Genomic DNA, 15553 nt, shown 5'->3' on the forward strand with positions numbered 1-15553 from the left:
TTACAGCACCAGAGACCCGGGTTCGATCCTGACTACGGGTGCTGTCTGTTTGGAGTTTGTACGTTCTCCCCTTGACCTGCGTGGGTTTTCTCCGAGATCTTCGGTTTCCTCCCACACTCCAAAGACGTACAGGTTTGTAGTTTAATTGGCTTGGTATGAATGTAAGCTGTCCCTAGTGTTAATGTGCGGGGATCGCTGGTTGGTGCAGACTCTGTGGGCTGAAAAGAATGTTTCCACACTGTATCTCTAAACTAAACTAAAAACTAACATTGAATGACGTCGCCAAGGATTTGTTTCACAGGAATCCCCATGGGTAAAATGTGTAAATTACTGTTTTCACCCAGGCATGAATTCTAATTCAAGTTAGTCTGAGGCAAGGTCTTGTTATTGAATAACAACAATCAGTTTTCCCTTAAAATATTGTTTGCTTCACAGCCACAGATCTATTTTACAAAATAACATCAAGAGAGTCAAGAGTGTCTTATTGTCATATGTCCCAGTGAACAATGAGATTCTTACTTGCAGCATCACAACAGAACATACAATGTATACACAGAATATACATAGTACACTGTAAATAATATAATAAACGAGAGAGGAAAAAAAAATCAGTGTGTGTGTGTGTATATACACATAGAAATACACATATAAATGTATGTCTGAAGAAGGGTCTCAACCCAAAACGTCACCCATTCCTTCTCTCCAGCCTGTCCCCCTGAGTTACTCCAGCTTTTTGTTGTGTATCTTCGGTTTAAACCAGCATCTGCAGTTCCTTCTTACACATGTATATATATGAGTTGAATGTGGGATAATGAGCTCTTGATTTTTACAGCATACCAACTGCGAATCTGCCAGTCTCCACCAGCAATGGTCACGGGGCAGAATTTGACCGAAGATGATGAATTTGAAATTGGTATGTATGCCTGTGTCGCACTGGAGCCATGCACCTGTGCTGTTTATTTCTGTGGCTTTCTTCTACCATCATTTAAAATCTATTTTCTGCATTACCAAACATGAGTGAATTTGGATTGGTTCCACACTGCGATACTTGACAAAGCTCACCCAGGACATTCGTGTAAAAATCATCATCCTTCTGCCAATTTTGGTGATAAAAATAGTAGACGGTTTAAAAGGTTAGATGTACCGAAGTGAGAACTTTGTTTTGTATGCTATCCAATCAAATCAGATCATACTCTACATAAATCACATCAAGCCGAACGCATGTACCAGGGTGGAGTGAAGACAGAGATGCTGAGTGCAGAATATAGTTCTCAGCATTGTAGGCAAACAGTTTGGAGATTTAGAGTTTAGAGATACAACGTGGAAACAGACCCTTCGAACCACCGGGTCAGAGTCGACCAGCAATCCCTGCATATTAACACTATCCTGCCAACACTAGGGACAATTTTTACCAAGCCAATTTACCTACATACCTGTACGTATTTGGTGTATAAGATTATTAAGGGGTTGGACACGTTAGAGGCAGGAAAAATGTTCCCAATGTTGGAGGAGTCCAGAACAAGGGGCCACAGTTTAAGAATAAGGGGTAGGCCATTTAGAACTGAGATGAGGAAAAACTTTTTCAGTCAGAGAGTTGTGAATCTGTGGAATTCTCTGCCTCAGAAGGCAGTGGAGGCCAATTCTCTGAATGCATTCAAGAGAGAGCTAGATAGAGCTCTTAAGGATAGCGGAGTCAGAGGGTATGGGGAGAAGGCAGGAACGGGGTACTGATTGAGAATGATCAGCCATGATCACATTGAATGGCGGTGCTGGCTCAGAGGGCTGAATGGCCTCCTCCTGCACCTATTGTCTATTGCCTATTGTCTATTGAGTGTGGGAGGAAACCGAAGATCTCAGAGAAAACCCACGCAATCACGGGGAGAACGTACAACCGCCATACAGTCAGCAGCCCTAGTCAGGATCGAACCCGGGTCTCCGGCGCTGTAAGGCAGCAACTCTACAGCTGCACCACAGTTGCAGAGATAAAGTCAAATGTCTGCAATACAGTGGAGAAGAATCGGACAGTAGAATAGTTCATGGAGCAATCATTCAGAAGCATGATAACAGAGGGAGAGAAGCTTTTCCTCAGTCTGGTGGTGCATGCTTTCAAGCTTCTGTATCTTCTGCCCAATGGGACCAGAGAGAATCGGGTGACCTATTGAAGTACGTTGCTGTTTCAATGACTGCATAATTTCACTCCTGCAGTGTTGCACATTTCTAGTGCTGCTTTAGTTAATTTGCTACAGATACCTTCCACTAAACATTTGTAACTTCGAGACTCAACACCTTCCTCCATTCTCCTAAATGTGTTTCCCATTTTTATTTCTTCCATAGTCTTGTACTGATCCAAAATTTTACTGTTAATGATCTAACGTTCTCAGTTTCACTCATCCATTGTGCCAGGTGACCGACTTTGATTCTTCATTGATCGATGTCTCAATTTCATTATTCTCATCCCTCTCATCCCAAGTTCAAATCCCTCCCTGACATCGTCCCTCCTTATTTCTACTTGCCCACAGTCCTACAATCTCCAGAAGAACAGGAATGCTATAACACTGGCACCCATTCACCCATTCACTTCAACCCACCATTGGCAGTGATGTCTTCAGCCTTCTTCGCCCTTGGCTCTGGGTCTCCCTCCGGAAACTTCTCTGCTTCGCTACTTCTGTCTAATAGCTAGATGTTTGACCGAAGGTTCAGTTTTCCATGCCGTTATCTCTCCCTTTGGTTAGATGTCCATCTTTGTGAACAACTATCTTAGGATGCTTTCATTTGCGGTATGTGCAAGTTGTTGAAGGAAGGCAGAAAGCCAGATTTATTTAGTCCACATTTCTTGCACCTCCTTCAAGTGTAGTGTTTTATGTTAGAGTGACGTTGTATCAGCATTGCTGCTCAAGTTTGCTTTATCCAAGCTCTTCAAACTCGATAGACATGGTATCGTATATTGATTGAAACACGGTGTGCTCCATAGCTGAACTGATCAGGATAGAAATGGCTAACAATACTTTTGCCCATTCACTCTCACTTGCACCATCAAACCTTAACTCAACTTTCCACTGCAACTGCCATATAAAATACCCATGCCCTGTGAGGGCAGTCACGTTGGCGCAGCGGTAGAGTTGCTGCCTTACAGCGAATGCAGCGCCGGAGACTCAGGTTCGATCCCGACTACGGGTGCTGTCTGTACGGAGTTTGTACGTTCTCCCCGTGACCTGCGTGGGTTTTCTCCGAGATCTTCAGTTTCCTCCCACACTCCAAAGAGGTGGAGGTATGTCGGTTACTTGGCTTGGTAAATGTAAAAATTGTCGCTAGTGGGTATAGGATAGTGTTAGTGTGGGGGGAATCGCTGGTCAGCGCAGACCCGATGGGCCGAAGGTGCCTGTTTCCCCCCTATATCTCTAAACTAAACATCCTTGCATTTTAAATAATCAGCATGAGAAATGGTCCTGTGTCTGCAAAACATTCCTAATCCTACATCTGTAATGGTTTTTTTTACCGGTTGGGCAGATGGTTCAGCTCCAATATTCTGAAGTCTATAGTTTTTGAAATGTGCATTAGAAGCCAGCAGTGGGAAATTCTTCGGCTGTTGAAAATCCAATTTCTTCAAACTAATTTCCCGTGAATTAAGTTAGCAAACTGGAAGGCAATCAGAAATAGCAAATTTATAGATTAAACCTGAAAACTACCTGTGACAGGAAAGTAAAAGACATTTGACAAAATGATTTATGCTTCAAGTAATGCACTTATAAATCAATTGATAACAAGAACAGTTATGTGCATCGGTCAGTACTTGAAACAGCCTATTAAAATGCAGAGAGTTTCCAAGATAATTGTGCAAGTAAATTATTTCACTGCTGAATATACAGCTTATTTATATATATATGTGTATGTATGTCAAGTAGAGCTTTTACAATTGCAGGTTTTCAGTAAACAAACTGACCAGGGAATTCACTGAAGTATTTTCTCATTTGCCTAAACTAAGTTGAAATGAATCATCAAAAATAAAATAAAGTTTTAATTATGTTGGCTGAACTGCAAGCAATTTCGCTATTCAAATATTAGAAAACACATTTGCAGAGTTACAGTATTGAACATTCTCTCTGCCATCTGGGATGGCAGGACTTTCAAATGAAGAAAGACTGGATAGACTCGGCTTGTACTCGCTGGAATTTAGAAGATTAAGGGGGGATCTTATAGAAACTTACAAAATTCTTAAGGGGTTGGGCAGGCTAGATGCAGGAAGATTGTTCCTGATGTTGGGGAAGTCCAGAACAAGGGGTCACAGTTTAAGGATAAGGGGGAAGTCTTTTAGGAACAAGATGAGAAAAAAAAATTCACACAGAGAGTGGTGAATCTGTGGAATTCTCTGCCACAGAAGGTAGTTGAGGCCAGTTCATTGGCTATATTTAAGAGGGAGTTAGATGTGGCCATTGTGGCTAAAGGGATCAGGGGGTATGGAGAGAAGGCAGGTACAGGATGCTGAGTTGGATGATCAGCCATGATCATATTGAATGGCGGTGCAGGCTCAAAGGGCCGAATGGCCTACTCCTGCACCTATTTTCTATGCTTCTATGTTTCTATGTTAACAGATCATTATTTTAAGATATGAGAACATGTGAATGAGTTTCGAGAACCTATGTGCATTTGATGAATTAGCACTGGCAGTGGCAAAGACAAGATGTCTCCAATAGCCTCCTGCACTATTAGTACTAATTCAACGGGTCAGGTGACGGAGGTATGTGTTGAGGAGCACTTTGGGTCTAGTGATCACAATGCCATTAGTTTCAATATCATTATGGAGAAGGTCAAATCTGGACCAAGGGTTGAGATTTTGGATTGGAGAAAGGCTAATTTTGAGGAGATGAGAAAGGATTTAGAAGGAGTGAAATGGGACATTTTGTTTTATGAAAAGGATATAATAGAGAAATGGAGGATATTTAAAGGTGAAATTTTGAGAGTATAGAGTCTTTATGTCCCTGTTCGGTGGAAAGGAAAGAATAATAATTTGAAAGAGCCGTGGTTTTCCAGGGAAATTGGACACTTGGTTCAGAAAAAGAGGGAGATATACAATAAATATAAGCGGCAGGGAGTAAATGAGGTTCTTGAGGAATATAAAGAATGTAAAAGGAATCTTAAGAAGGAAATTAGAAAAGCGAAAAAAAGATATGAGGTTGCTTTGGCAAGTAATGTAAAAGTAAACCCCAAGGGGTTCTAGAGATATGTCAATAGCAAAAGGATAGCGAGGGATAAAATTGGTCCATTAGAGAGTCAGAGTGGACAGCTATGTGCTGAGCCGGAAGAAATGGGAGAGATATTAAACAATTTCTTTTCTTCGGTATTCACCGAGGAGAAGGATATTGAATTATGTGAGGTAAGCGAAACAAGTAGAGTAGTGATGGAAATTATGAGGATTAAAGAAGAGGAGGTATGGACACTTTTGAAAAATATAAAAGTGGATAAGTCTCCAGGACCTGATAGGATATTCCCTAGGACATTGAGGGAAGTTAGTGCAGAAATAGCAGGGGCTATGACGGAAATATTTCAAACGTCATTAGAAACGGGGATGGTGCCGGAAGATTGGCGCATTGCGCATGTCATGCCTTTGTTTAAAAAAGGTTCTAAAAGTAAACCTAGCAATTATAGACCTGTTAGTTTGACGTCTGTGGTGGGAAAATTAATGGAAAAGATACTTAGGGACAATATATATAATTATATGGATAAACAAGGCCTGATTAGAAACAGTCAACATGGATTTGTGCCTGGAAGGTCATGTTTGACTAATCTTCTTGAATTTTTTGAAGAGGTTACCAGGGAAATTGATAAGGGCAAGGCTGTGGATGTTGTCTATATGGACTTCAGTAAGGCATTTGACAAGGTTCCACATGGAAGGTTGATTAAGAAGGTTAAATCGGAGCTTCTTCCCACAGGCCATCAGGACTGTCAATTTTTATAACCCCAGAGACTAAATTTTTGTCAACACTTTTTGTGCTATGTTTAGTAACTTATTAACTTTATTTATATGCTGTAATTCTTTTTGTGCACAACCCGCAGGCATTGCCACTTTCATTTCACTGCACATCGAGTATGTGTATGTGACAAATAAATTTGACTTGATTAATAGTGAGGTTGCAAGATGGATTCAACAATGGCTGAATGGGAGATACCAGAGGGTAATGGTTGACAACTGTATGTCAGGTTGGAGGCCAGTGTCTAGTGGAGTACCCCAAGGATTTGTGTTCGGTCCACTGTTGTTTGTCATTTACATTAATGATCTGGATGATGGTGTGGAAAATTGGATTAGTAAATATGCAGATGATACTAAGATAGGTGGTGTAGTTAATAATGAAGTCGAGTTTCAAAGTCTACAGAGAGACTTGGGCCTTTTGGAAGGGTGGGCTGAAAGTTGGCAGATGGAGTTTAATGCTGATAAGTGTGAGGTGCTGCATTTTGGTAGGACAAATCAAAATAGGACGTACAGGGTAAATGGTAGGGAATTGAGGAATGCAGTGGAACAGAGGGATCTGGGAATAACTGTGCATTGTTCCCTGAAGGTGGAATCTCATGTGGATAGGGTGGTGAAGAAGGCGTTTGGTATGCTTGCCTTTATAAATCAGAGCATCGAATATAGAAGTTGGGAGGTAATGTTAAAATTGTACAGGGCATTGGTGAGGCCGAATCTGGAGTATGGTGTGCAGTTCTGTTCGCCAAATTATAGGAAGGATGTCGACAAAATGGAGAGGGTACAGAGGAGATTTACTAGAATGTTGCCTGGGTTTCAGCACTTAAGCTACAGAGAGAGGTTGAACAGGTTGGGTCTTTATTCTTTGGAGCGTAGAAGGTTGAGGGGGGACTTGATAGAGGTTTAAAATTTTTAAGAGGGACGGATAGAGTTGACGTGGGTAGGCTTTTCCCCTTGAGAGTGGGGAAGATTCCAACAAGGGGACATAACTTCAGAATTGAGGGACAAAAGTTTAGGGGTAACATGAGGGGTAACTTCTTTACTCAGAGGGTGGTGGCTGTATGGAATGGGCTTCCGGTGGAAGTGGTGGAGGCAGGCTCAATTTTATTAGTTAAGAGTAAATTGGATAGGTATATGGATGAGAAGGGATTGGAGGGTTATGGTCTGAGAGCAGGTAGATGAGACTAGGTCAGAGAGAGTGGTCGGCGTGGACTGGTAGGGCCGAACGGGCCTGTTTCCGTGCTGTAGTTGTTATATGGTTATATATGGTTATATATAACATCATTCTACTGTGTACAGCAACACGATTGCAGGTTAACTCGTGATCACTTTATTAACTTTCAACTTAATTAATTTTCTGAAGCTTTCCAAAACCAATTAAATCAGTCACTGCAAGTTAGCATGCAGGCACAGCAGGCAGTGAAGAAAGCTAACGACATGTTGGCCTTCATGACAAGATGAGTTGAGTATAGGAGCAAAAAGGTCCTTCTGCAGTTGTACAGGGCCCTAGTGAGACCGCACCTGGAGTACTGTGTGCAGTTTTGGTCTCCAAATTTGAGGAAGGACATTCTTGCTATTGAGTGCAGCATAGGTTTACTAGATTAATTCCCGGAATGGCGGGACTGTCGTATGTTGAAAGACTGGAGCGACTGGGCTTGTATACACTGGAATTTAGAAGGATGAGAGGGCATTCTATTGAAACATATAAGATTATTAAAGGATTGGACATGCTAGAGGCAGGAAACATGTTCCCAATGTTGGGGGAGTCCAGAACCAGGGGCCACAGTTTAAGAATAAGGGTAGGCCATTTAGAACGGAGGTAAGGAAAAACCTTTTCACTCAGAGAGTTGTAAAACTTTGGAATTCTCTGCCTCAGAAGGCAGTGGAGGCCAATTCTCTGGATGCTTTCAAGAGAGAGTTAGATAGAGCTCTTAATGATAGCAGAGTCAGGGGGTATGGGGAGATTGCAGGAATGGGGTATTGATTGTGAATGATCAGCCATGATCATATTGAATGGCGGTGCTGGCTCGAAGGGCTGGATGGCCTACTCCTGCACTTGTTGTCTACTGTCTATTGTATAAATGGTAAGTTAAATTTTCCACCTGAACGTTGCAGTTTTGAGGCATCCATTTATTGGATCCCAGTCCAAGATATCACCTGCGGGTTGTATCTTAGGCCCAACAATCTTCAGCAACTTTATTAATAACCTTCTATACTTTATAAGATTGGAATGGGGATGATCACCAATGATTGTACGATACTCAATTCCAATCATAATTCTAAATCATAATTCCTCAGCAAAAGCCTTCACCTGCACCCAGGCTTGGACAGAATTCAAGCATGGACCGATAAGTTGCAAACAACATTCATCGTTGTGTGTAAAATCATGAGAGGAATAGATCAGAGTCTCTTGTCCAGAGTAGGTGAATCGAGGACCAGAGGACATCAGGTTAAGGTGAAGGGGAAAAGAATTAATGGGAATCTGAGGGGTAACTTTTTCACACAAAGGGTTGTGGGTGAATGGAACAAGCTGCCAGAGGAGGTAGTTGAGGCTGGGACTATCCCAACATTAGACAGGTACATGTATAGAAGAAGGGTCTCGACCCGAAACGTCACCCATTCCTTCTCTCCCGAGATGCTGCCTGACCTGCTGAGTTACTACAGCATTTTGTGAATAAATCGATTTGTACCAGCATCTGCAGTTATTTTCTTATAGGTACATGGATACGACAGGTTTGGAGGGATATGGACCAAACGCGGGCAGGTTGGACTAGTGTAGCTGCGACATGTTGGCCGGTGTGGGGAAGTTGGGCCGAAGGGCCTGGTTCCACACTGTAGCACTCTATGCCTCTATCCCACAAAAATGCTAGGCATTGACTATCCATCCGTATTTTCCCATGCAATCACCATCCCGGAGTCCCTCAGCTGGTAGCTACCGTTGACAGGCTTATCCACCACATTGAAACCCACAAGCGCGGGTCAGAGGTTGGACATCCCCAGGAGAGTGACTCGACATCTGAATCTCAAAGCATTTTCACAAACTAAGTTTTCAAATACACAGGACATGATGTTAAAATCCAAAGTGCCACCTCTTAACTTGCTCCCGGTGGTGATGGGAGGCTCACCTTCGCTCCTCCGATGTTGACAAACACGTCATTGGGGTTATCAAGTGGGCACCTACTTTCATCAATGTTTCGCTGACTGGGCCCACGACGTCTCCAGTCGGCTCATCGGGGCATTCTGGCGTCCCAGAACCACCCCCCTCTGCATCTGCCTAGCCGGCGTATTAGAGAGACCAGGTGGGGTCTTTCCTCTTCAGCCAGAGCCACTGGCTACTCCGCTCTGCACCCGTGATGTTTCCTTGATAGCCTGGCGTAGGGCTTGTCCGCTGATCTCCAGGTCCTTCATCAGTCTTACGGTAGATGTTGCCACAAATCCCTGACATCTAACTTCTACCGGGCAGATCTTTGTTCTCCAGCCCCGCTGTTCTGCCTCCGCTGCAAGCTCTGTGTAGCGCAGTTTCTTTCTTTCGAAGGCTTCCTGCACAGCATCCTCCCAAGGGACTGTGAGCTCCACAAGATACACCATGCACTGAGAGTTGGACCAGAGGACAAGATCAGGCCTCAGGTTGGTGATGGCTATCTCTGATGGAACCGTAAGCTGCTGGTCCATGTCCACCAGCATCTGCCAGTCCCGGGCTGCCTCCAGCTGTCCAAACCTAGTCCTTGGTGGAATTTTCCATTGCCTTTCTTCCCCTTCCCGATACAAGTCAGGAAAATGATTGAATACTTCCCATTTGCCCTGATGAGTGTGGATCCAACAGATCTCACAAAGCTTGACGCTATACTGCGTACAGCGGCCACCTGGTTTTTAACCCATCTGACTTCCTAAAGATTTATTTCAGAAAATGCTGGAGTAACTGAGCGGGTCAGGCAGCATCTCAGGAGAGAAGGAATGGGTGACGTTTCGGGTCGAGACCCTTCTTCAGACTGACCCTTCTTCAGACCCTTCTTCCTAAAGATTTATGTTCTCCAGCAGAAACACACAGTGGCTGCAGCATGAACCAGCTACAGATGGCAGTACAGTAGGGCAGAGATTTCTGACAGCACCTCCCAAACCTACAACATCTACAACCGAGAAGTGCAACGACAGTGGGTTCACGGGAACAAAACCGTACCAACTTGGAAATCTATTTCCAGTCTTTCTTCATTGTTCGGTTTAATAACTGAAACCTCCTTCCCAAAAGCACAAATAAATGCCTTCACCAGCACTTCCAGTTGGCACAGCACCACACTATTCAGGATAAACAGGGAGAAGCATTGAATGTTGGCATCACCAGTGATGGCCAGATCCCAAACAAAAATAAAACAAATGGACCCCATGTTGATCATGACATTGTAAATTGCATCCAGAGACATTTCTTCAAAGCATCACAACTTGGGACAAAACTTGGATGAAGGGCAATCCTTTCCTTGAAAACTACAGCACAGATTGATTTGTAAATGCTTACGATGCCACTTTAAACCATCTCAGGAGACATTTGCCCCCATCAGACAATCTGTGATTAATAGGCATAGAAAGGGATGAACATTAATATCTCACCATTTCATTTGAAAAAGAGACATCTGCAGGAAAGGAGATGAAACTTACAGCAGATGACATGGCTCCCACTTGTGCAGATTCACACCTATTGCACATCTGGCTTCACATTTCAACCCAATGGCCTCCACGAAGAGTAAGGTTTCATAGTCAATTGTTGTCCTGGTGGTATAAACCAGAGAAATGTCATTATACTGTACGTATCAACAGCAGTTATCCAGTCAGCAACGATGAAACCTTCATCAAGCCACTGACCCCACAACCCAAATAATTTAAAGGAGGAGAAATAATGAGCAGATGTCTCTTCGGCCTCCCTGTGGCATCAGTGATCCCGTTGAGAAAGGTCCTAACAACACAACAGCACTTCAGCATCTGCTTGCTGTTCTTTGCCTGTCACCAGGTCTCTAAAGAAGTATGCTACAAGCATTTTGAGTGCCAAGAAAGCATGTGTGCAAAAATGGCAGCGGCTGTCTCCGGGGCTTTGTTTGCTATCTTGCTGGGAGTGCAGGACCTCCATGATTATTGTGCCAGCAAATATATGCAGCACAGAGAAGTGCATTAACCCTTGCCCTGTGTGGCTCCAGTTTTTAAGCTTGCTTATACTCTCAAGTGTAGCCAGGCACAGCACACTGAGTGACTTACACACATGTCAACTTTTAAAATAGTGGTTCACTTCTATTCTCATTATTTGTCCATGATATTCTGTAAAATGAGATAAGTAATCTCCTTTAAAAAGTGGCATATTTATGTACAACTAGACCAAGTGAACAACCTCTCCTACATTGGTGCAGTCCCTCCCCTCCCCTCCCCTCCCCTCCCCTCCCCTCCCCTCCCCTCCCCTCCCCTCCCCTCCCCTCCCCTCCCCTCCCCTCCCCTCCCCTCCCCTCCCCTCCCCTCCCCTCCCCTCCCCTCCCCTCCCCTCCCCTCCCCTCCCCTCCCCTCTCCTCTCCCCTCCCCCCCTTGACTTTGTCTGCTTGAAGTTTTAACAGATGTGAGATGTGGGGCAGATGATTAATTTGATTGTAGAAGGTAGTATGTTCACTTGAATTGAATAGATTTGAATACATTTTATTAGCCAAGTATGTACACATATAAGGAATGTGCCTTGGTGCTCCGCTCGCAAGTAACAACACGACATATAGTAAACAATTAAGAATAAAACATAAATCATTAAAACATTAAGAATAAAACATTATAATTTAAACAAGTGAATGAAATAAAATACCAGAGCAAAAGGAGGCTACAGACTTTTGGTTATTGAGTAGAGCTACTGCTCATGGAATAAAAGCTGTTTTTATGTCTGGCTGTGGCGGCTTTGACAGTCCGGAGTCGCCTTCCAGAGGGAAGTGCTGCAAAGAGTTTGTGGCCAGGGTGAGAGGGGCCAGAGATGATCTTGCCCACTCGCTTCCTGGCCCTTGCAGTGTACAGTTCGTCAAAGGGGGGAAGGTTGCAGCCAACAACCTTCTCCACTTAAAGTGTTATGTGGCGACTTCCTGCCTTCCTTGCAACAATCACTTTGCATTCCACTCAGACAGTTGTTTGTAATTCCTTGTCTTTAAACCAAACAGCTTGAAATATGAGAAATAGTTTAAATATAGTTTATTGTGTTTAAAATATTGTCTGTGTCTAAGAGGAGCAGGAGAGCATTTTTCTAGGTTCATCAAATTAAACAAAATTTGCTGCCAACAACCATGGGGATTGTGGATGATCAGCCATGATCACAATGGATGGCGGTGCTGGCTCGAAGGGCCGATTGCACTCTGTCCTGAACATGGATAGTTTGCTCCACAACAATCACTAGTCAGCACCTCCATCAGCATCTGCTTCACTGACCCAGTAAGCACACAAAGGTGGAAGGTGGAAGGGATGTGCAATGAGACTAGGGTGTCTTTGTACACCAGTCACTGAAAGTAAACATGCAGGTCGAGCAGACAGTGAAGAAAGCTAATGGCATGTTGGCCTTCAAAACGAGAAGATTTAAGTATCGGACTAAAGAGGTCCTTCTGCAGTTGTACAGGGCCCTGGTGAGACCACATCTAGAGTATTGTGTGCACTTTTGGTCTCCTAATTTGAGGAAGTACATCCTTGCTATTGAGGCAGTGCAGCGTAGGTTCACGATGTTAATCCCCGGGATGGCGGGACTGTCACATGAGGAAAGATTGGAAAAACTGGGCTTGTGTTCACTAGAATTTAGAAGGATGAGAGGGGATCTTATAGAGAAGTATAAAATTATAAAAGGACTGGACATGCCAGATGCAGGAAGAATGTTCCCAATGTTGGAGGAGTCCAAAACCAGGGGCAACGGTCTAAGAATAAAGGGGAGGCCATTTAAAACTGAGATGAGGAAAAACTTTTTCACCCAGAGATTTGTGAATTTGTGGAATTCTCTGCCACAAAAGGCAGTGGAGGCCAATTCAAAAGAGTGTTAGATAGAGCTCTAGGGGCTAGCGGAATCAAGGGATATGGGGAGAAGACAGGCACAGGTTACTGATTGTGGATGATCAGCCATGATCACAATGAATGGCGGTGCTGGCTCGAAGGGCCGATTGGCCTCCTCCTGCACCTATTTTCTATGTTTCTATAGATAATCCTCTGGATGGACCAATTGTGTCCTTGGGCTTTGTGGGATTAAATTGCTTGGGAACTGGCAGTGATATTTGTATAACCTTTAGCCACATGTTAAAGTACCAGACGTGGTTGTAGATTTTTTTAGATTTAGATTTAGAGATACAACGTGGAAATAGGCCCTTCGGCCCACCTAGTCCACGCCGCCCAGCGATCCCCGCACATTAACACTATCCTACACACACTAGGGACAATTAAAAAAAAAACATTTACCCAGTCAATTAACTTACAAACCTGTACATCTTTGGAGTGTGGGAGGAAACCGAAGATCTCAGAGAAAACCCACGCAGGTCACGGGGAGAACGTACAAACTCCGTACAGACGGCGCCCGTAGTCAGGATCGAAACTGAGTCTCTGGCGCTGCATTCACTGTAAGGCAGCAACTCTACTGCTGCGCCACCGTGCCTTTACTTAAGAAGTGTTGCAGTGATAGGCTAGGGAAGTTCATGTTGGTGAGCCTAACATCAGTGGTGGGAAGTTTACTGGAGGGGATTCTGAGAGAATTTCGTCCAATATTGGATGACAAATAAAGCTATCTTGAATCTTGAATCTACTTGCATTTGGAAAGACAGAGACTGATCAGGGATAGTCAGCATTGTTTATATGTAGGAAATCGTGTCTTTTGAATTTGAATGTTTTTTTTGACGAGTGAAGATTGATGATGGCACTGTGGTAGTTGTTTCCTACATGGACTTTAGCCAAGCCTTTGACAGGATATGCAGAGTAGGCTGTTGTAAGTGGTTAGATCACATGAGATCCAGGATGTGCTAGCCATGTGGGTACGAAATGGATGGTGTCTGAGGGGAGTAGTGGAATCTTGTGTTTCAGATTGAAGGACCATGTCCAGTGGTGTGCCGTCAGGATTAGTGCTGGGCCAACTATAGTTTGTCATCTGTATTAATGATTTGGATGTGAATGCAGTCAGCTTGGGTAGTAATTTTACGGGGAACATCAAAATTGGTAAATTTGCTTGGGTAAATGTAAAAATTGTCCCTAGTGGGTGTAGGATAGTGTTAATGTACGGGGATCGCTGGGCGGCACGGACTTGGTGGGCCGAAAAGGCCTGTTTCCGGCTGTATATATATGGTATGATATGATAGTATCTAGATCAACTGGGAAATTGGGCCAAGGAATGGCGGATGAAATTTAACTTGGATAAGTGTGAAGTGGTGCATTTTGTAAGGTAGACTAGGACAAGGTGCACACAGGACCTTGGAGATTGTTATAGAGCAGAGAGACCAAAGGGGTAAAAGTAAATAGTCCCCTGAAAGCGGTGACGCAGGTGGACTGGGTGGTGAAGTAGGCATTAGACAATAGACAATAGATGCAGGAGGAGGCCATTCGGCCCTTCGAGCCAGCACTGCCATTCAATGTGATCATGGCTGATCATTCTCAATCAGTACCCCGTTCCTGCCTTCTCCCCATACCTCCTGACTCCGCTATCCTTAAGAGCTCTATCTAGCTCTCTCTTGAATGCATTCAGAGAATTGGCCTCCACTGCCTTCTGAGGCAGAGAATTCCACAGATTCACAACTCTCTGACTGAAAAAGTTTTTCCTCATCTCAGTTCTAAATGGCCCACCCCTTATTCTTAAACTGTGGCCCCTGGTTCTGGATTGGGCACACTTCCCTTAATCGGTTACAGTATTAACTACAAGCATTGGGATATTATGTTACAACTGTACAAAAGATTAGTGAGACTGCACTTGGAGTATTGTGTGCGGTGCTGATCACCTAACCACAGGAAGGATGCCATTAAGCTGAAAAGGATGCAGAAAAGATTCAACGGGCGGCACGGTGGCGCAGCGGTAGTGTTGCTGCCTTACAGCGAATGCAGCGCCGGAGACTCAGGTTTGATCCTGACTACGGGCACCGTCTGTACGGAGTTTGTACGTTCTCCCCGTGACCTGCGTGGGTTTTCTCCGAGATCTTTGGTTTCCTCCCACACTCCAAAGACGTACAGGTTTGTAGGTTAATTGGCTTGGTAAATGTAAAAATTGTCCCTAGTGGGTGTAGGATAGTGTTAGTGTGCGGGGATCGTTGGGCGACGTGGACCCGGTGGGCCGAAGGGCCTGTTTCTGCGCTGTATCTCTAAAAACAAAATCTAAAATCTAAAAAAAGTGCATTCCCGGGAGCAGAGGAGGCTAAGGAGTAACTTGCAGAGGTGTATAAAGTCATGAGGGCATAGATAAGGTCATAGTCCTTTTCTCAGGATAGGGGAGTCTAAACCTAGAGGGCACAGGTTTAAAGTAAAGGGGGGAGAGTGATTTAAAAGGCAGCTTTCCTACGCAGAGCATGGTGGGTATGTAGAACAAGTTGCCAGGGGAAGTGGTGAGAAACAGATGCAACTACAATGTTTCAAACCCATTTG

The 15553-nt window shown here is 44.0% G+C and overlaps 1 protein-coding gene across 2 annotated transcripts in view; it reads left to right on the forward strand.

Moving 5' to 3' along the window:
• csmd3b (CUB and Sushi multiple domains 3b) overlaps positions 1 to 15553 on the forward strand; it is a 1698079-nt gene that overhangs the window by 1548997 nt on the left and 133529 nt on the right. For both annotated transcript variants that reach the window (XM_078397138.1, XM_078397139.1), the window contains exon 45: positions 833 to 913. In XM_078397138.1, the coding sequence (XP_078253264.1) occupies positions 833 to 913 (81 nt within the window). The remainder of the gene's footprint in view (positions 1 to 832; positions 914 to 15553) is intronic.

This window comes from Rhinoraja longicauda, chromosome 4 (genome assembly GCF_053455715.1).
Source record: "Rhinoraja longicauda isolate Sanriku21f chromosome 4, sRhiLon1.1, whole genome shotgun sequence".
Lineage (NCBI taxonomy): Eukaryota > Metazoa > Chordata > Chondrichthyes > Rajiformes > Arhynchobatidae > Rhinoraja > Rhinoraja longicauda.